The following is a 21,799-nucleotide window of genomic DNA, read 5'->3' on the forward strand; positions in this document are numbered from 1 at the left end:
CTTCAGTCTGCTTATGCATTTGGCAATTTTTAGAAATGTCAGTGATCAAGCTACCTTGGTCCTTGTCCTTTCCCCCTCTATTCTCTATTACTAAAAGCAAATTCCTTCCACTTTTGTGGACTTGGGAGGTGGAATGTTGCAAATTTCAAATTTAAACAGGAAGGGAGATGTGAGTAGATTGTAAAGCATGCTTCGTTCTGACCAGGCAAGTCTTTGAAATGGGATAATTCCCTTTTGTGAGAATTTAGATAGCTCTTTTAGATATAAGGTGCTCCAAAAGAGGTCAAAGTACAGAATGTGTTAAAATGTTCAGTATCATTTTACTCATTCAGAATTGTTCTGATGCAGTTTATGAAGAGACATATTAGTGTCCTGTTCTTGTGTGTGTGTAGATCAGTTACTTCACAAAAACTGGGTGTTTACTTCTAGTGCATGCTCTCAGGCTACTCTTTGATGTTGTGACTTTTTGGCTTTTAGCTTCTAGAACAGAACGCTGTTCATTCCTAAGCCTCTTCACTAAGTGCAATTGATTTGTTGGTGGTTAATCTACATGGAACTGATCTTTTTCCTCTTGATTCTCAATTTATTCCCTTTCTCATCCCCCTTTCTCTTTTTTTGTGTCTTTTTTTTTTTTTTTAATTAAAGGAAACACCGAGGAGGCTGGAAGGCTACTGGGCAGCAAGAATGTCCGTGTCAATTGCTTGGATGAGGTACAGCGAAACTGTACAAGCATTATGCTGGGTTTAGCAAGGAAAATAATAGCTCTGAAGGCCGCCTTCTTAAATAACATTGCTATACAGACTCTGAAGATATTTCTATCCTGCAGCTGAATAATGAACCTTTGAAGAGCTCTTACTTTTTTTTAAGAAAGCTTAAAGATTAATATTACTTAAAGTACTACACTGTTTGTGTTTTCTCTCAAGTTTCAGCATGACCTTTGGTGTCTGTAAGGTAAGATGAACACTGCAGCAAGACACATGGGGGTGCTCCCTGACTTCTTGTCACTTCCACCAAACGGTAGTCCCTCTGCTTAGATAGCAGCAGACAGTGTGGATAAAGAATACCTGTCCCCATCTCACACTTGCATCTCATCACCCAAAGGCTTATCTGTGCAGAACCATAAACATAGTCAGTGAGCAGCTAGGTCAGAAGTGGAAAACACACAGTCTTTTGCTGAGGCAGATGGGTATAGACATGTAGAAGGTAAAATCCTTAAGTGCTGCCTGAAGATGGGAGGAAGTTCGTGGAGAAAGGAACCTTGTGTGATGTTCATATCTGTTTCCTCTTCTTTTTCGTTTTACAATGTTTTTCTAAAGCGACATTAATATGAAGTGTAACACGGAAGCAAAAGTGTAATTGGCCAGCTTCTATGTTAGATCAATGTGTAATTTATCAATTTAAATGTCAGTTTCTGTTTTTTCCCAACTATGTAATTTCATAGGATCACTGGGAAATTCAGGCTAGAAGGGACCTCGGAAGGTCTCTAGTTCAGCCTCCCACTCAAAGCAGCTTCAGCTCTGAGGTCAGATGAGGTTGCTCTGAGTTTTATCCTGTCTGGCCTTGTAAACCTCCAAGGATGGAGACTGCACAATATTTCTGGGCAACTTGTTCCACTGCTTTACTGTGCTTACAGTGAAAATGTTTTTCCCTTATGTCTGAACCTCTATTTCAACTTATGCTCATTGTCTCTTGCCTTCCTGCCACCGTAACTGAAGAGTTTGGCTCTGTCTTCTCAATGATCTTCCTGTAGGCCATGGCAGGCTGCTGTTGGGTCCCACCAAAGCCATCTCTTCTCCAGGCTGAACAAACCCAGTTCCTGCAGCCTCTCTTCACTGCACAAGTGCTCAAGTTCCTACTATGTCTTGGTGGTACTCCACTGAACTCACTGCAGTTTATCCATGTCTTTGCTGTACTGTTTGGAAGGCCCAAAATTGGACAGGATATTGTAGATGTGGTCTTGTGAATACTGAATGAAGGAAAATTATCACTTCATCTGCTGGTTATCTTCCTGAAATATTGTTGGCCTTTTTTGTGCTGCCAACAGATCCATTTTCTGATTGTTCTTAAATACAGTTAAATATTTAAACTTTAATTTCTAATGTATGAATTTCAACTAGCTTCTAACAAACTACTCAAATTAAGCTTTACAGTAAATTTTAGGAACATAAGATACAATGTGCAAGTGTGCTTTATTGCATGGTCTTTAAAAGCTGTAATTGCTGAACTAGTGCTGAATGACTGCACCCTTGATGCAGTGTTAATGCAGGATTACTGTTGACAGGATATGGTTTATTAATAGAAACCATAACTGAGTTATGCCTCAGGCTATTGTTAAAGAAGAAATAGTATTAACAATACTTGCCTAATGCTCACGTCTGGCTAAATACACCAAGGGTACATAAGGCTTAAAAAGTTCATGCAATGCAGTTCTTGCAGTCTCCTTTTTATCCCCACAAGATATCCCCACACAAGAGTGGTGTGTAATGATGCATATTGAACAGAAAAGGGTTCAGATTTGTTTAGGGTTCTTAATCCATCAGTCCTCTCACGTCAGCTTTTAGAATTTTTTCTGTCATAAACCGTTTTCCCTCTAATGTGTTATTCTAATATCTATACCTAAATAGAGTGTGTGAATCCCCAGTTAAACATTAGCTTCATCTGCTATTCAGTGTTGCCACAACTGGAGACTGCTTTGAATGCATCAGGTCTTATTTTCTTCTTCTGCGGCCTTAGCTGTTTATCCTGAAATTCACGTTATTATTTATATTACTACTGTTACTTATTTTATTAAGAAATGAGGAAACAGCCCTGAAAATTGAATGCTTAGATGTTGAAATGGGAGCACAATTCAGCTGGGAACTAAGAACTCATTTCCTTCCTTGAAGTCCTTTTTACATGAGAGAATCCACAGAATGAGCATGGGTTTAATGTAATTCTCTCTTCTATTTGTGGTACAGCAAACATGCAGTCACAATTTAATAATTTCCACAGGCTGGAGAATCCACAGCATCTGTGGAAGCAGGCTGTTACATATTGCACTTCCTGATTTTAAAAAATAAACACATAAGATGTCCCTTTAATTTTGGTTTGACCGTGTATTCTAACTGCTTAGATCTGCTTTTTTCTAGATTAAAAACTACTGACAATCAGCAGTCTTTTCTCTATGTACCTTTAGACAAGGACCAAGTCATATTTTAACATCTTCCAAATTGACTTTTTAACTATCTTGCCTAAAGTTATGTTTCTTCAGTAATTGAGCTATAATCATGGCTCTTTTCGGAATCCTTTCCAGTTGTTTCAGCTTCTTCCTTCAAAAATGTGGGCATGAGCTGGACACAGTGTTTCAGCATTGCTTCTGCTGTTGTTACATGTATTTAAAAAATAAAAAATCGCTCCCCTAAGTCCATTTGCTTTTCCTGCCCATGTGCCAAGACTCACTCACCCTCACCTCCTCCTATCTGCAGTGCTCTACCGGGAGCAGAGCAAGACCCCTTTATTCAAATTAGTTTCACAGATGCCCATCTTCCAGAAGGTTGTAGATATCCAGCAGATACAGTCCTGTTTTTTTCACAGCATCTTTTATGATCAAATCAATTTTTTTTGTTGTTTCTTTGTGGATTTAGGTAGTCAAAGAAAGGAAAGTATTTAGGGTTAATCACTGTCTTTATGAAAACAAAGAAATACATAGCTCTTCCACAAAACTTGTCTTTAACAGTTTGATTCTGGCAACTTTAAAACTTCAGGGGCATTTAAGCTCAGGCATCCCAAAATATTAGGACAAATAGATGGGCAATGGAAATGGATGCAAGATAAACACAAATATATTTCATTTAAGTGCATTTTTTTGTCCTATTTTAGATGGAGCGGTTGCTAATTTGGGAACGTAGTATGGAAGAAAGCGTTCAGAAGTTTTCTTTCCCCTGGGAGTACAGAGCTTGTAAATAGTGTTGTGACTTGGCAGTTGGCAGTTTACTGACTTTAAGTCCATCCATTTGCAGGGTGTGGCTAAGATCTTTCAGATTATTACGGAAAGGCAGTCTAGAGGAAGTGCATGGGATTTCTAGCTGTGGAAGTTTCCTCAGTCCTGTTGGTAGTTAAGGTTGTGAAGGAGCACTGTAGTACTACAATCCCATATTTTCTGCAGATCTCTGCAGATCAAGCAGAGAGACTTGACCTGAAAAGACTTCACAGTTTTTCTGTATTTAAAATAATTTTAAGGTCGTTCATAATCTTCTTATATACAGAACTATCATTTGGCATTAGCAGCATTACTTTTTTCCCTCTAGTTTGGTAATTCAGCTGTTCACTTCTGTAATAAAATACATCTTTTAGAAACAGTCCACTTCTATATGCTAATTACAGAAGTAAATACTTCCTGGGAATTACAGCAGCAGCCTGCTTATTAGTGTATGAGATATGTATAGCTTTACTCATTATGTTCAGTGGACGGTTCTTCAGTTAATCTATCTTGCTATTCCAGTATGAACTTCCTATACTAGCAGAAAACGCCCAGATCCTTGGCCTTTATTGAGGAGAAAGAGTTCTGTCTTCTGATGTTTTTTACATAATATTTCAAAAAACACAAACCAAAGAAAATTCAACAGCTATTAAGAATTATCTGGTTTCAATTCAGGTCGCTGACTGATGTAGACTTTAACTTTTCATCGCTGCAGATGAACAGAAAGATCATCAGAGAAATCTAATGTGTTACATATGTGAAACCAACAGCTCAGCAGGATGACTATAAAGGAGGAGAATTATAGCTATGATCGATCGACTTATCTACACTCACTGAACAGTATTTCATATTCTAATTTGTTCATACTTGGCTGTAGCTAAGATTATTCATGCGTGTATCTGTTGACTAGCTTCCAAATCCAGCTTGCAGTAAGTTTAAGATAGGTAAGGGCAATCTTACTTAAAAGCTTTAAGGGTGAAATTTCTAAAGGCTTTCATCCAATGAAAATTCAAGTCATGTATTTCTAGACTAGCAGCATTCAGTACCATTTCTGTTAAAAGTCAGAGACATTTCTACAGTCCAATTCCAAATACCTACCTGAACTAGTCTTAATGAGTTGGTCTGATTTCAGTAGTGTTCTTCCTTTTTATTTAGGAGAGTTGATTTTGAAGATGTTCCTCAACTAGTATTTCTGTGTTCCTTGTGACACCTGCTCTTTTTACATTAGTTGTTTCCTTTTTAGCAACTTCCCAAATACTGTCTCAAATAAAAGCCAAAGCTCCAGTCTATGTGTTTAGTTTGTAATTTTCTGAATGAATAGAACTGGTTTAGTTGCCTGAATCTAAAGAATAAAATAAGGCACTTTTTCCTTGTTAATGTGGGGCTGGGTTCCTCACTGCAAAATGAGCTGGGAAAGAGAGAGGTGGATGCTTTAACAGTGTCAGCATATCAGCATACAAGTGTCTATGACAGTTTTTCAGCTAGGGTTTTTACAGTCTTTTTTTTTTTTTTTTTCCCTTTTCTTTTCTGGTTCTATTTACCAAAATCACCTCTGACTTAAACTCTAGTTAGGTAGCTAGTATTCACATATGCAGTGTCGTAGTGTACCCCAGTACGCGCTGAGGGAGCCGCTCCAGTGTGATCCAGCCCATGTGTGCCACATCTTGGCCATGCTTCCACATTTGAGAAGAAGGGTGAAGTGAGCACAAGAAGTGTAAAACACTGGGAACGTTGGGACCACTTGGATTCCTCTTTTCTCTTGAGTAACGCAAGTCTATGTGGCTACTTCAGTAGCAAATCATCAGCACGTTATCCACAAAACAATGGCTTTTAAAAATATACATGTATCATATGTGTATTCTTACGTAGTCAGCATGAGTGTTTAAATGGTCACAACGCAGTCATTTTTTTCTGCCAAATATGCACAGGTCACTGGGATGCAAGATGGTCTGTGGTTTTTGTTTGTTTGTTTGTCCTGACTCTTGTTCCCTGGCCACCCCCTGCTCCCCAATTCCTCTGGTCAACGAACGTTGAGAAACAGTGTTGTTGAAAACTTCCTCTGTAGTTCCTAGAAGGCAGAAGGTTGCTTTCCCAGTTTATTATCTTTATTCATCGATTTGTTTTTATTCATCCTGTGGAAGTACACCTCTCCCAAGTGATGAAGAGAGAGAGACTGACCTGCTTTCTTCTTCCCCTGCTTCTGGCGCTGGAGTCCAACCCCTCCCTAGTTCTGGTACTCATCTGCCCCTCCTGCCTCCCCACACATCCTTTTCTTCCCTTGTTAGCTGATTCAGCCCACTGACCCCGTAGTATTTTTTCTTTTCTTCTGCAGTTGGCTCCCCCACCATGGCAGCGTTAGGTCTGCTTAGCTCTTGGAATTCCATCCCTCAGTCTGCTTCTGGTATGTTTTCAGCATCAGGAGCTGGGAAGGATGGTGTGTAATGGCTGGGCTGGCTGGGCCATGAGGCATAGCCCTGTTGTGCCAGGGAGTCCTTGTTGGTTGATGAGCTGAAGAACCTGCTCAGGGGAGGTGCCAAGCAATTTCTAGAGGCACTGCAAACTCTATTCCCTTTGTACAGTCAGACATACAGGGAATACTTATAGCCTTGCAGAAGATGGGAGATGTTAATTTTGCTCCCTGTAAACCACATAACATCCCTGCAAAGTAAACAAAACTGGGAAAGATTAATTTTTATCCTAGGGAATGAGATTAAAAGACTGGATTTTTGGTCAGAAGAATATTAGATAGTAGCTGCTAGAAAATGGATTCTTCATCCTATGTTCCATACTGGAACAATAATTAATTTGTTTCATCTTTATGCTTAATAAACTGTCTGCTAGTTTAGTCTTTTAAGTATGTTGTATTGACAATCCAAATGTCATCTGTCAGAACACAAACTGTTGCTGGACCTGTCTTTGATATTCAGCCTGAGAAGAGTATTTGCAGTTATTTCAGTTTCTGTATAGGGACGTAATGCAGGATACCAAGCTTTTCCAGATAAGTTTGTGTCTAGCCTGTGCCATTTTTGTTTGCTATGAATGTGAAAGGCTAGTGTGACTTTAAATCCAATTTTCTAACAACTGTCCACGTGTTTTCTACTTGATGTGGTTTTTTGATCCACACCAGAGCCTGATGCTTTCAAAATTTAATCAAAGGCTTTTAAAAGAAGTTTCCCAGGAGGAGGGGATGACAAAACCCCCCCCCCGACCCTTTCCTTTGTCCTGTAATCTTCAGACAGATTTTTTTATTGAAAGTGGCATTCAAGATATAACCAAACTTAAAGTCATTGTTTTCTTAAAGTTCCTTCTCCAGTCTAAAACCTTACTGTGTTCATATTCCCTTACAGCAGTATTCTTCTGCGCTGCTAAAGGAGGCGAATCTATACTATGACTTCACACTGGGATTGGCCCATAAAAATTGCTGTCAATATAATAGAACATAACGTAACATAGTGTAGTATAATATAATATGTTATGTTATATTTTATATATTAGGATAGAAAGCCTTTACTTACCTTTATAAGACCACAAATGAAACCTAGCAAAAACAATCACAAATTTGTTTCATGTTTGTGATGTGATCTCTTCAGGTCTTTTGTTTCTTTAATGGTGGTTTATATTGCAGTTTACCAAAATATTTCGGGTTACTAAAATATAATGCATCAAGTAATCATTTTTTATTGTTTTCAGTTAGGATGGGGAATAATGAAAATACAATACTTTAAAATTGTTATTATAATTTTAACTTTCCCAATTTCTCTCACCTTTTGGAATTTTTTTGAAAATTATACTGATGAATTTAACTCAATTGGGTTTTACTTTATCATAAACTGAAACAAGAAATATATTAAGGCTCCAACTGACAATTACATTATTTCAGAGTATCACATTACCGTGCGTTTACAGAGCTGTGGTAATGGTGTACATGAATGTATTCATGCACACAGCCTTAACTTGCAAAAAAAGGACAAAAATGGCATTTTGATTTCCTTTAGGGACAAACTAAAGCACACCCCCTTGTATTCAGCGTTGGAGAATGTTCTTGGGCAATTACTATGACTTGATATTAAGTGAAAATAAACAGCATATTGGAAAAAGCATATCAAGTTCTAAAAACGGAATGTCATGCATTTTTCTCAGAAATGTGCTTCTCCCTGCCCTTTGAGAGGGAGGGAGCCTGCACTAACAGTTCACCCTAGTTCTGAAAATTTCCCCTAGGGTTTGCCCAGTTTGCATTTATAATTACACCAGTGCAACTCCAACAAAAACTCAGTGCCTCCCTTGCTGAAGCTAATCCCTTTTGTACTGGTGCAGCTTATCAAAAGGCAAGGTTTGAGACTGTGTGGTTGTTAAAGTCTAGTTAGAGCTGTGTATTTTTACAAGGGCTTTCAGATCTCTGGCTGATGTAAGATCACAGACACAATACCAAAAGGGTGGATAAATGGGAGAGAGGAGGGTAGCACAATTACCGGTAATCATGACTAAAAATGAGCAAGATGGGTTTCAGAAACTGCAAATCTTTGTAATGGCAAAACCAACACGAGCCTATTCCTAATTTTCTTGTTGCTTATCATATAATGCAGGGGAGAAAAGAAATAACTTAGGAACCTAACAAATTTTCTAAAACAAGCTTTTCCCGCTAGCAGAAGCATTAGTTGTCTTTAACGCTAACGTCTTATACAAAAGGCTAATGCCAAATCAGTGGTAAATGGTTTTCATTTATTCAACACTGGTCTGTTTTCAAGTATGTAGCACCGCATAATCAGAAATGTGACATGGAAATGGAAAATCTACTGCATGTTAGTAACCATATTTTTTCATGAAGATTTTATGAGGTTTTTTTATTGTTGCTAAATTAAACATTATGTGAGGCTTTCGTAGTTATACTGAGTATGTATGTACAAGTAAAAATTATCAGTGGTATGAATATCAAGAGATATAACGAATTCTTTTTTGTATGCTACTTCCTTTCTCTTTCTTTTGTTAGCATGGCATGACCCCTCTAATGCATGCAGCGTACAAAGGGAAAATAGACATGTGCAGGTTGCTCTTGCGACATGGGGCTGATGTTAACTGCAATGAACATGAGCATGGGTATACTGCCCTGATGTTTGCTGGACTTTCAGGTAACTTCTTACTAAACTTAGCTTGCTGATTTTTATGACATTGATGGGTCCAATTTGCCATAAATTAATCATCTAAAGGAAAATGTTGACACCTTTCTATTATTCAGGTTTACTGTTACTTACGTGAACCAGGCAAATATGTCAAGACCAGTAGAATCATCAGGACAGTGGAGTAGGATAGCTACTGTTCAGGCTTGGGATCTTTTTTCATGTAAAAATTGACTTTGTTCAGTATTTTGAGGCATATAGTCTATCTGCACTTTGTCGTGTTTGTCAGATCTCAAAATTCAGTCTCCTGTGACTGTTTCCTTGTGCAGTGGGATACATTCTGTTTAATTATACTGTGTTACGCTGAAAAAGATGCTGCACCAAACTGCCTTTTTTTAGGACTACAAATCAGTAGCTTTTATTAATATTTGAGGCATGTCAGATCAATCCAGTATTTTTCAAATTTTGCCTTTCTCCTACATTATTTTTGCAATTATCTTGTGGACTTTTAAAAATATATTTAGTAAGTTTTAAAAACATGTTTTCTCACATTAATTTTCCTTCTCCTCTTACTTTTTTTTTTTTTTCCATAAGAGTGCTTATAGCTGTATATATCTTATCCTGTCTCAAGCGGTGGTTTGCAGCTTTCCTCTTGCTATTCTTTTTCCCTGATGAAAGGAACAATTATTTCCTTGAGCGAGAAAAAGACATTACATGAAAAAAGTTGTTTCTTCTGGGAAAAAGATTAGGTTTGGGAATATTAGGTTATTTTGAGTATCTTCTTTACCAGGCCACTTATGCCTTCCCAGAAAGGAGATTCTAAGGAAGTAAGATTTCTTAGCAGGTAGAGTTTAAACTCTGCCTTCTTTCATCAAAAAAAGAAAGGTGTGTATATGAACCTTAACTGGATCCTCAGATTGCTTTTCTGCTAAAACTTTGGTAAAAAGATCTGGGAAATTTAAGCGTTCTGTGGCATTGAGTAATATCAGAGCTGCAGCAAGATGGGAACAAACTCTTAGAGGTTGTTAAATGACTGCAGCTTTATGGAAAATGCTGGATTTTCACCATTTTCTCACAGCTGAGCTTTTAACCTGTCATCCTGGGCTTGAATGCTTCTGAATGTTGATTTTAGTGTCTGTTACCTGTGAGTACAAAAGGTACATGAGCACTACTGATGCAATGCCTTTGTTTTTAAATCAGAAACATTCCTTTCCATCCACCACCCCCTTCTTTTTTTATATTCACTTTTCTGTACTTAGCATATGCACAAAAACTGATAAAGTAAGAATACCTTTGAAAGCAGGACCAGCATGACTGGTGACAAGTGTCCTTATTAGTCTCTGAAGGGCACCAATTAAGTCATCTAATCTTCCCATCAAATTTTAGCTTCATTTTACTTGGTATTTAGCCCAGTCTGAACACCCAGTTCCCGCTGTGGAGAAAGGAACAATCTGTTCCCTTCTTTATGTTCCTGCTACATAATAGTACTGGATTTGTTTTTCTTCTTAGAATAGCAAATGTTGTAGTTGAACTGTCAAACTAGATTAGTAGAATTTGCTCCTATACTGCTATCCAGAGGGACCAAACTCTAGCGTAGTTATATGCATATGACTCCCATAAGCACCACAGGGAGCTGAATGTGCATTACAGAGAGCAGAGTTACACCCTGCCTGAATTTAGTTTTTACTTTGATTTGACCCTCTGGAACCATAAATAAGGAGGCAGCACTGTGCCTTTCTCTTAATCCATTCTTAAAATAATGACATTAAGAACATTCACTTCCCTCGCTGTAATTCCTGGTCTTTAAGAAATTCACACCTTGTTTTCTACAACATAAAGAATTACAAGTTCTGTTTTGTTCTCTCTCATTCCCATATCTTCCCTCCCAAATTCAGGAAACAAAGAAATCACCTGGATGATGTTAGAGGCTGGAGCAGAGACTGATGTCGTCAACTCTGTGGGAAGGACAGCAGCTCAGATGGCTGCTTTTGTGGGTAAGGTGAAAGTCTATTATCATTTCCTAAATTCCTAAAGAAGTAAAATGTTAGATTCTGATGCTTTTTATTGGAGAAACATTACTTAATGACCTGTTCTGAACTGACACAGTTGTTCAGCTTTTTTCCCACATCTCATCCTATAACAGAGTCAATTTGTGTTCTGTTCCCATGCTTTGTTTCATAAAAGCACAAATGATCTTATCTATAAGAATAGATGCTGCTGTTCTCCAGGTGTGCAAGGTTTTGCAACGTCATCACTTTTCAAATAGTATGAGGAAGCTGGTAACATCTGAGGTGTCTGAAGTGGAGGTATGTGCTTCTGCCGTACAAAGTGCGTAACTGGAGCTTCTTTTGAGGGAAGGAACGAACATAGCACTAGGAGTCAGGAAATCTCATCTGAGCTTTGCCATGAGCATGCTGTGTGCTAGCGGTGAGTCACCTCCTGCCCTTCTCCCTCTGCATGTGGAAGAGGGAGAAGTCTCGGAACCTGTTCTGAGGTAGTTGTTACCTGAACTTGACTAGAACAAGCCAAAAGATTTGTCATTCCAGTATGCTGTGTGATCCTGGGCAAAACATGGAACCAGGCTTTTTTCTGTTGTTGTGTTTCTTTTTCTTGTCTTTTTTTTCTAAAGCCTTTTTACTTCTTTACCGATCTTGACAGTGCTGGGAGATTCCTGGATTAACGTTCCCAAATGTACCACTTTTTCTTTATTTCTAGCAAGGACATGTGATAAAACATTACCAGATAAAGTGGAGTTATTTTAATGTGACCAGAAGGTCTAGATGACCTTCCCAACAACACAAAAAATGAGGACCTGTATTTTCACTTCAGCACAACCTTCTCATATTGTTCAAGTGTCTGAGAACTCTCTTGCAAGTCCATTAGGTGTTCTGGATTCAAGAGCCTACCTTGCCATTTAGATTTACTTCCTTGAATAGTGAGTTAGTGCAGTTTGAATTTCAATCATACCTCATTTTGGTCTTTTAAAGAGGAAAAGATTGACGTTGCTCGCTTGAGGTTCAAGCAGCAAAGCCTTAACTATTCACTTAATATGTCAGAGAAGTCCACTCCTATTAATTATACTTTGGATTTGGAGAGTCTTTTCCAATGCGATGCTGAATTGAGTTATTAGTGAATGGGGAATGTTATCTCCAACATAATTTTGGAGAATTCTTGTTTAAAGTCTTATCACCTCACCAAGATAGAATAAATATTTTCAGGCATACTGAGATACGCTACTCTGTAGAAGTCTGAACATTGGAATCCATTCCTGTTCTTTTTTGTTCTCTGTCCAATCAACATTAACTCATCTGTTTGTGTGTGGGAAGTGAGGATACTTCTTCCCATGTCATTAGTCTTATACTGTGCTCTATTAGCTTAGAACAGTCTCTTCTAAAACAGTGGAGGGTTTTAAATGCTGGAATTTGGTTGGCTGTGTCTTCTACTGATTGATAGGATTACTGCCAAGATAAATCAATCAATTTAAAGAATGTGGTCCTGAACTAGAGAAGCTAAGTTTTACTTTCCCTTTAGCCAAGTAATCCATCGTTTTGTCAGATGTAGAAAGCAAGAAGGGGCTGTAACTTCTCTCATCTTGTTACTTTCATCACAGTCCTTTTTTTGGTAAATTTTAAGCATGTTCCGTTCTTATAATTTCTCTGCTTTGGATTAATATACTACTATCTGTTTCAGGTCTGAAAACTTTCAAGTCCCAATGCAAATGTCATTAATTTTTGAAAGTACAAAGTGGAGAGAACTTTACGTGAGAAATTTTAACACTAGTATGGCACTGTTAGTATAGTATAACTTTGGGGAGAAATACCTATTCTCTTAGTTTTGGCTTACCAGGGAAAAAAAAAAAAGGGAAAGAGGATGCAGGAAGGGGGTAGAGTTTTCAAAATGAAATTTCAAGAAGTCATTCCCTGCTGGGAGTCAGTAAGTTATGCTTACTGAACACGAAAGTTACGCTTACTGAAGGTGAAAGTTACATTTACTGATTGTAAAAGTCACACTTACTGAATGTAAAAGAATGGCAAGAGTTGCCTGTTACCAGTGCAAAGCGTATCATGCTAAGCTCCTGTGTGGGTAATTCTCATCTGTATTGCTTACATTAGATTTGGTTTTAGGTCTTTTTTTTTTTTTGTTATTATTTCATTTCATTGGTGATTTTTTTTTTCTTGTGTGCCTCTAGGTCAACATGACTGTGTGACCGTCATCAACAACTTCTTTCCACGTGAAAGGCTGGACTACTATACTAAACCACAAGGCTTAGATAAAGAACCAAAACTGCCAGTCAAATTAGCTGGGCCTCTACATAAAATTATTACTACTACTAACATGCATCCTGTTAAGGTGGAGTAATATGTAAATTGTGTATGTTAGTTGGCATGGGAGCTGTTTCTTTATGTCAGAAAGCATTCAACTCTTCAGAGTCCAGTTAAGATCAAAAGGATTATCTGTTAATTCAGATGCTTCTGAAAGTGAGAAAGAATCGGGCTCAACATTTAGACATGACTCAAAAATGAAGCTATTTCAGTGTTTATATACACCTGAATCTTGAACTAACATCTTCAAGTGGAGGGATTCTTATTTTTTGCATCAATAACCATGAATAGCTTTCTTTTTTGGCTTTCTTTTTTTCCGAGCCCCACTTGAAGTGGAAACACAAACAATTTCCTATCTTAACAAAATCTTGTTGTTCTCTCAATGCTTGTCTCAGCATGTATCTTCCTACCTTCATCACTGGTTCACCATAGTAACATCTGCTGCTGTTTCTGGAAGTGTGGGCAAGAGATGTTTATTTTTACTTCCCAGTGTATTTGCTGAAAATAATGTCTCTTATGGTTTGCTCTTCCAGTGTAGTTCAGAGAAATTAGTATATATAAATTCAAACACAAAGTCCTTGGGCTTGCTATTCAAAGTTAGGAATTTGTCAACAGTTGCCAAACAGGTATTTGCAGTACATACAAACAGTAATGTACCAGTGGCAGCTAATGTAGTGAGTAGAATATAATACAGTTTCCTCTTAAAATCGTAAGTTCAGTGCTTTACTAGTCTACCTGAAGTACTCCAAGATGATGTGAGGTTAGTGTGTTCTGTGAAACTGCTTAAATCATACAAGTCCAGTTTATTTTAGGTGTTCAAAAGGAAAGAGATTTTAGGACAGTGTATGGTAGTTTCTGTAACTGTTTATTTTGAAATGGTTTTGATTCTTCAGGTTCTTATTCTGGAAAAATCCTTGTTATTTTTAATATCAGTCCTAATTTTGAATGTTTCTTTTATGTGAACTGTGAATTACAATATACTAAATAGTAATATTAAATAATGACTGAAAAAAAGAAGGGGAAGACTGCATAAGGAGGAAGTAGAGGAGTATTAGAAACTCCACTGAAATATAGCTACAATGAGCTATATAACCTTTAATGCTGATGCACAAGTTTAAAAATATTGGTTCCTAATTGGATTACATTTTCTTCAATCTTTCTCATAGATTGTGTTGCTGGTAAAAGAGAACCCTCTATTGGCCGAAGTAGAAGCACTGCAGAAATGTTATAGGGTTCTGGATCTAATTTGTGAGAAATGTATGAAGCAGAAAGATATGAATGAAGTACTTGCTATGAAAATGCACTACATCAGTTGCATCTTCCAGAAATGTATTACATTCTTAAAAGAGCGAGAGGATAAACTAGATGGATTTATCAAAAGGTATGTATTTCTACAGAGAGGTCTGAAGGCATATGTATGAATCAACTTTACAGATACCAGAAAAAGACAGCTGTAGTAATAGATTGGATTGTCTTGGATAAAGGCTATGCCAAGTAAATTTTGAAATAATCCCAGTTGCAGTCACTTCAGGGTGGCACTGACTCCCTTTTTTCTGTCTGAAGCGGCGTTGTCCTTTCCTGGGGTACAAAGGAAACATTCCTAGAGTTTCAGCTCCCTGCTGGAACTGGTTAGAGCTTGGCAATCGCACATACACTATGAAGCAGCAGAGCGCAACATGTGGTGGAGAAAAAGGGGAGTGATAGGCTTGAAAAAAGAATTTCTCAATGTCCGATATGGATCATCTGGGAACATTTCTCTTGCTGTTTTGCTCTCCAGCAGTCATACAGGGTGAGATTTTTTTTCAAAAACACTTAAGCCACCGAGAACTGCAAATCCCACTGGCTCTGGATGAGACTTGGACTCTTAAATCACTTAGATCTTCAGAACCTGCTCAGAGTTACAAAACCAGCTGCCTGATCTTAAGTATCAAAGTAAATGGCCTGGCTTTTAGAAGGATCACATTCCCCATAGACCTCCGTGGATTTCTCTGTGATACTGAAAATAAATTATAAAGTCAGCTTTCACATACTGAAATCAAATAGTTCATCAGAGATCCATATAAAAAAGTAGGAGCCAACCAGATAAATATAGAAGCATCAGGACTATAACACGTTATTAAACATATGTAAAGCAGAATTTTGTATTTTGAAGTATTGTGTATTCTTCAGTCTTTATTTTTACAATGCTCATTTTTAAACACAACAAAGCATTTTGCTACTTCAGTCTGGTGTAGGTACTAGTCTACCTGTGGATGATTATTTTTCTCTGTGTGGCTGAATTAGTAAGTAGTGGTTTCAGAGCATACATTTAGTTATTTTGTATTTTATAATGATTGTGCATTAGAATAAAAATAATTTCATTTGCATTTTAAACACTGTTGCATTTGAAGTTGTCGCATTATTTTTAATTATAATTCTTCTCTATAATTTGAAAGAGGACAGAGTCAGGAGGACAGAGTACAGCATGCTGTGTATTTGTTCTTGAACATTTACTATGTGATTTCTTGTTTGACTTCGGTTTTAAAAAATTTAGTCTCTTGAAAGGAAGGGATAAAGATGGTTTCCCTGTATATCAAGAGAAGCTAATTCGAGAAAGTATCCGAAAGTTTCCTTACTGTGAAGCTACGTTGCTCCAGCAGCTCGTGAGAAGTATTGCTCCTGTTGAAATAGTAAGTTTTTCCTATCAAGAAAATATTTCCTAAGCAACTTGCATAGTAATTCAGTTTAAACAAAGCCATCTTTCTGTTTCTCAGCTTCTGCAATGTATTATATTAAGCAAAGGCATTTTAAAGTCCCTGAACTCTCTGCCAAACTGGAATTTTATTTTACATATTGCAGGAAAATGCTCTAAAATACTTCAACTAGTAGGTTTTTTCCTGTGCCCATAATGAATGCTTAAATACCTTAGCTTTTAAAGAAAATTGGAACAGTTTGTTTCTGTGTCAGAGCTTTCTTTTCCTACTCTGGGATGTCTATTCAGTTTTTCTTTGCCAATTCACTTTTACAAATTGTCGATTCAGACACAGATGAAACCCATTTTGCACTCTTTTTTCACAATGTCTAAATTCAATTTAAGATCAAATAATTTCCTAGATTTAATGTATTTCTAGTGTACACCAAAAGTTGGTAATACATGATGGTAGAAAAAGGGAAAACATTCTGTAAAGCTCCTTTTATCACAGGGAGAGGCAAGATGATGCAATATAGAGTAAAATGTATATCTAAATTAGGAAATCAAAATTACAAGTAAAAAATCTAACTTCAGTTTTCCTCATATATCTTTGCTAACACACTCTTCATTGTAGTACTATTAGTTCATAATAAATCTTGCTCAAGAGTTGTTACTCTCTTTCAAGAATGTTCTCTCTGGTCTCTGAGAGCTAGATGTTGTATGCACTAACGCTGGGGAAGTGGAACAATTCTGTGATGTGTTTGGGTTATGCTAAGTGAATTAAAAATAGCCTCCATCTTAAGTGGCTCCAGTCTAATAAAATGTCCTGAGGCTTAATGCAATCCCTACTGTTTGTCTAAGCCAGAAAAATAAACACAGTGTGAAAACATAAGCCGTCATGATGCATTAAGACTTGCTTTAGAGTAAACATTTTCCTTCCTGTCTTTTTTCTTAGAAGAGCTTGCCGTCTTTTCTGCCTTCTCCCATTAAAGAAATACAGTTTGTTGTATTGGATTTCTGTACATTTTGCAGAGCTGGGAAGGAGGAGATGCTGTAAATCTTTAATTGTCTGGAAGGCCTTGACCTTAGGCATGCACAATTACTTAGATTCAGTTTGGGCATCTCAGCATTGTCATAGTAGTTATGATCATGCATATTCCATGGTAGTCTAACATTTTAAGGATTTACTTAGAGCTGGAGCAACTCGGCATTTTTTTCCTCTAATGTTTACATGATTGCCCAAAAGAATAGTTGTAATTTATGGTTACCAGTAAAATATACTAAATCTTACTGCTTGTATTGCATGGGAAGGATACTGCAAATAATATCTAAATAATAATATGCAAATAATTGTTTTGAAGACTCTGTGTTCTGACCATTTGGTCTGTGGTATCTGCGTGCACTAAGCACAATAATATTTCAGTGACAAGCAAAATATCTTTCTGTGTGCCAGCACAGAGACTATGCGAAAACCTGCTGCATATGATCTACAAGCGGATGACAGTGTGTAAAGAACACTGAGTTCATTAATAGTATTATTAATAATTTACAGAGTGAAAAATGATAATTTTTATCCTCCCTTCTGCAGAAGCTAAGGACTAAGTTAACTTTATATACAAAAATTTATCTAACTCTATAAATGTTAGGTTGTGCATGTTAGTTGAAGTTCTATGATTTACTTTTATGTTCTTGCTGCTGTGGCACCTTCAGTGAGACTGCAGCTAGCCGCTTGGAAGCTTGCATTGCGTGTTTTGTTGTTCTCTTACGTGTCCCTCTTTATGATAGTGTTGTTTTTTAATCTCATTACCAACTCTTGTCTTACCTTTCAGGGTTCTGATCCTACAGCTTTTTCTGTACTTACACAAGCTATTACTGGCCAAGTGGGTTTTGTGGATGCTGAATTCTGTACAACTTGTGGGGGAAAGGGAGCAGACAAAAGATGTTCAGTATGTAAAATGGTAAGAATCCATAAATAGTTATAATGAATCAAAAAATAGTGCCACTGAGGTGCTGAGGATTTTGAATGGTTGACTATTTACTGTGTAGACTTACGAGGAATGGCATGTATGCCTACACTGAAAACGTGCAAGCCATCTACTTCTGGGAGAGATGCCTGAAATTCACAAGTAGGAGTACTTGGATTTCCAACTGTGTATGAAGAAAGAGTAAAATTTCTGTATGTTTAGAGTTACCAAAACAAGCTATTCTTTATAGAGTTTTATATAGGTTAGAATCACTCCGTATGACCTTACAAATTGCTTAAAAATACCATAAGTAATATACATAGCGAGATTTAACTTAGTACACTAAGAAATATAAGAATATTGTGTATTTTTTCAGTACATAAAGATGAATTGATAGCTCTGGTAACTTTCAGGTGATGTACTGCGACCAGAACTGCCAGAAAATACACTGGTTTACCCACAAAAAAGTCTGCAAGACCCTGAAAGAAATTCATGAGAAACAAGAACTAGAAGCTGCCAAAGAAAAAAGGAAGCAAGAAAAAAAGCAAAAGAAAGGTTAGGATCTGTAGTTCGCTTGCTGAAACTAATGCTGCATTAACTGCACATCACAAGGAACAATAGTAACAGGTCTTAAAATCTGTAACGGCTGAGGCTGAAAGAAAAATCTTTGTTGTAACATAACAGCATACCTGCATTTGTTGGAATTCTAGTCTTTCAATTTACAAATGCTAGTACTTTCTAAAATCTGGTTTTTAATGCTAGAGTTACACAGGTTTCTACAAGTAAAGCATTCTGAATTACACTGCACTGTTTCAAAATCCAAATCTTTAATCAAAATCATGCAGAAGTTTCATGCTACTCTACCTTTCGTTGGAGGTGTTAGGACAAGTTGGATAATAAGAAAGCAGCCCACTCCTTCCAGTTGCAAAGGTTAATGTAGATGTTAATTCTCCTGTAATGCTTTCTTTTTCATAATCACAGTATCAAGTTGTGTTGTGTACTTTGAATGTGAAGAAAGCAAGCATTACTCTTTGAACTGTTAATGGTGTTTTTCTCCCTTCAGTAAGCAAATCATTAATACATAATTATTAATTAAACAGAAAAAACACTGTATCACACTCACCCCCCTTAACTTACTCTGATACAATGTTTTTGTGAGTGAAATAATAGGAAAATCACTTTTTCTCTTTCACAATTTAATAGATTCCCTTTCCCTTGTTTTAAGGATTGTAGAAGTGCACTGGACAAATCACACTTCTCTTATGGTAGTATTCTTCACTTCAGCTGGACTGTAAAAACTGTAGCAGGATATGAATTACTAATAAATTAGTAATTATTGAAGTTTTCAACAGCTTCCTGTGATGGTCCTGTTACAAGAGTTGTTGTTGCATGGGATCAAGACGACTATGGAAGTTGGAGGCAAGGATACTAGAAATCCCTGAATATATTGCATACCAATACAGCAAAACATAATGGGCTGTGAGCAGTGTGGTGCCTCACACTGGTGACAAATACACACACTTGCAGGTTCCTATTAACTGAACAAGTCAGTGGCCAGGTGCCCTCCTCTTCAGAGGTGGAGACAGGACCTTCGTGGATAGCTCTTGTCCCTCCTTTCCTAAAAAGGGAAGCTAATATTTTTTGACATGTTACTACTGCACTACCTATATGTTAATCTTCACTAACTTCTTCAGCTACATGGCCAACACACCATGGACCTTACCAGATTATGCGTTGTTAGCGTGACAGTGAATTCATCCTAGCTTCAAGTCACCTTGTGAATAGTGTTGTATCAAAGGTGCTCTTATCAACAGCAGTTTTGTTTCAAAAAGCTAATACTATCCCCTACAAATCCTTTACATCCAGGCGGGGGGAGGGATGGGGAAGGGGAAAAAAAAAAATCCCACAGCTGCAACTACAAGCAAAACCAAGAGTTTTAAGAGTTTCCACTGTACAAGGATGAGTGTTAAGGAAGTCTATGCTTCAGCCTGTGCTTCAGGCAGCTAGGTCCATAGCGAAATGAGACCTAGGCAGGGCTTTGGCAGTGTTGTGGCTAACTGTGACAGTGTTTTCAACTGGCTATCAATCATAACAGAGAATAAGAGACCAAGATGAACTCCTTGTGAAGGTGCCAGGGCCCTCAACTAGGCTTTCCCCTCTTTCTTTTCAGAATTGCTAGCATACAACCCCTACTTAGCAGAATCAAGGCAAAAGTTACTTAACAATTCTTTTCTCTGAAAACATTGCTTGAAAAGTAAAGGTGCAATAGCTGATCCTGCTCCATGCAGTTAGGTTATAAATGTTAGGATGACTCACTTCAACCAAAGTTCATTGTGGTCAACTGTTGATTAGCAAATAATTTCTTCAGTCTGTTATATGCAAAAATGCTTTCTACATAATCATGTACATGCCTCTTTTTTTTTTTTAAAGAAAAACAAAACCCACCTGTATTCTGTGTTTAACCAGCCTGCAGCCATTCTTTGAAAATCTACCTGTAAGAATAGTGTTGATAAAGCATGTTGGAATTGAAAGTTAAAATAACTGTAGTGTCCCACTCTGCTCCTCTACATATTAAAAGAAGTATGGCAAAATTGAAGATAAATTAATGAAAGCTTTGTGTAGAGTTAGTTTCAGAGTAATCTTGCACCAGCTTAAGCAGAACTCTAATGTCTTAGGTCTTTTTTGATGAAGCTTTGTTAAATTAATCACTTCTGTAATTGATGCAAAGTTTCCTAGTGTTTATTACTCTTCAACAATAAAAATGTTTTTTTGCAGATGAGTTCAGTGTTTAGCGATGATGCGATTTCTCTTTTGTTTAGATGAAGTGCAGCCAGTAGAGGATAGTTCTACAAGTGAAGAACAGTCAGACCCTTGTTCAGATGCTACCAAAGAAGTGGATCCAAATCACGCTACTGACCAAATGGAAGAACCTGAATTTACCAAAGAGACGGAGGCACTAGACTTGTACCCTGAAAGTCCACTGAAAAATGAGACTGGCTTAGCTGACATTGCTTTTCAAAAAATTCAAGATTCTGAGGAGTAAGAAGAGGGTAGGAAGGGACTAAGTGTTCTGGCTACGTCCCTGTACCTCAAGGGTCCTAAAGAATTTTTTATGCTGACCATGTCTGAGTTCTTACAGCATGGCTTGCACAAGACTCCCTTTGAAAGACAGCATGTCTATATTCATCTTGAGATGAAATACTGGCTAATTTGTCTATAAATACTTCAGGTTCTGTTGTAGATTGTCAAAAATAGGTATTTATTATCTGATAAAAAATAGAGTGGCATAGATCCATCTGTATGTATACCAACAGTAAGCATAGTAAAAAATTATGAGTATCTGTGGTTAATCAGCCACTTAGTGAAAAATAAAAAGCATTTGATTTGGATTATTCGTGTTTTCAGAACCTAAAATCTATTTTAACTGTAATTTAAATATTTTTTTCTGCAAGTACACAGAACTGTATTGAAAAGCATTGGGGAGCCAACTGTTAAATTGCTTTTTTACACCATTTTATGAGGCTTTATCTGCAGGAATTCAGTAGCAGGTAGGTTTCTGAAGATACTCATCTGAATTCTCAACTTTTCGTGATATTACTGTAAATATTTTTGATTAGTGAGTGTACAACAATAGTGTCTATTTTGTGGCAATTTTATTAAATGATACTGCTGTTTCAAATGTCTCAAGCTGACTGAAATGTGTGTTTCAACAGAATTATTTCACTGTTGGTTTGGTCAAAAATATTCCAAGTTTGTCAAAGTCTAATGAA

General features: G+C 37.2%; 1 protein-coding gene across 1 annotated transcript; it reads left to right on the forward strand.

Annotated features, from left to right (window-relative positions):
• Positions 1–645: 645 nt before the first annotated feature.
• ANKMY2 (ankyrin repeat and MYND domain containing 2) lies at positions 646–21,072 on the forward strand (the record flags this gene model as incomplete). Its single annotated transcript, XM_009583200.1, has 9 exons — positions 646–710; positions 8,946–9,084; positions 10,968–11,066; positions 13,262–13,422; positions 14,561–14,775; positions 15,928–16,063; positions 17,895–18,023; positions 18,443–18,584; positions 20,849–21,072. Coding segments are annotated over 9 exons (1,310 nt in total), but the record flags the coding sequence as incomplete, so codon positions are not given.
• Positions 21,073–21,799: the final 727 nt, after the last annotated feature.

The sequence above is a fragment of the Fulmarus glacialis genome, unplaced genomic scaffold (genome assembly GCF_000690835.1).
Source record: "Fulmarus glacialis isolate BGI_N327 unplaced genomic scaffold, ASM69083v1 scaffold11488, whole genome shotgun sequence".
NCBI lineage: Eukaryota > Metazoa > Chordata > Aves > Procellariiformes > Procellariidae > Fulmarus > Fulmarus glacialis.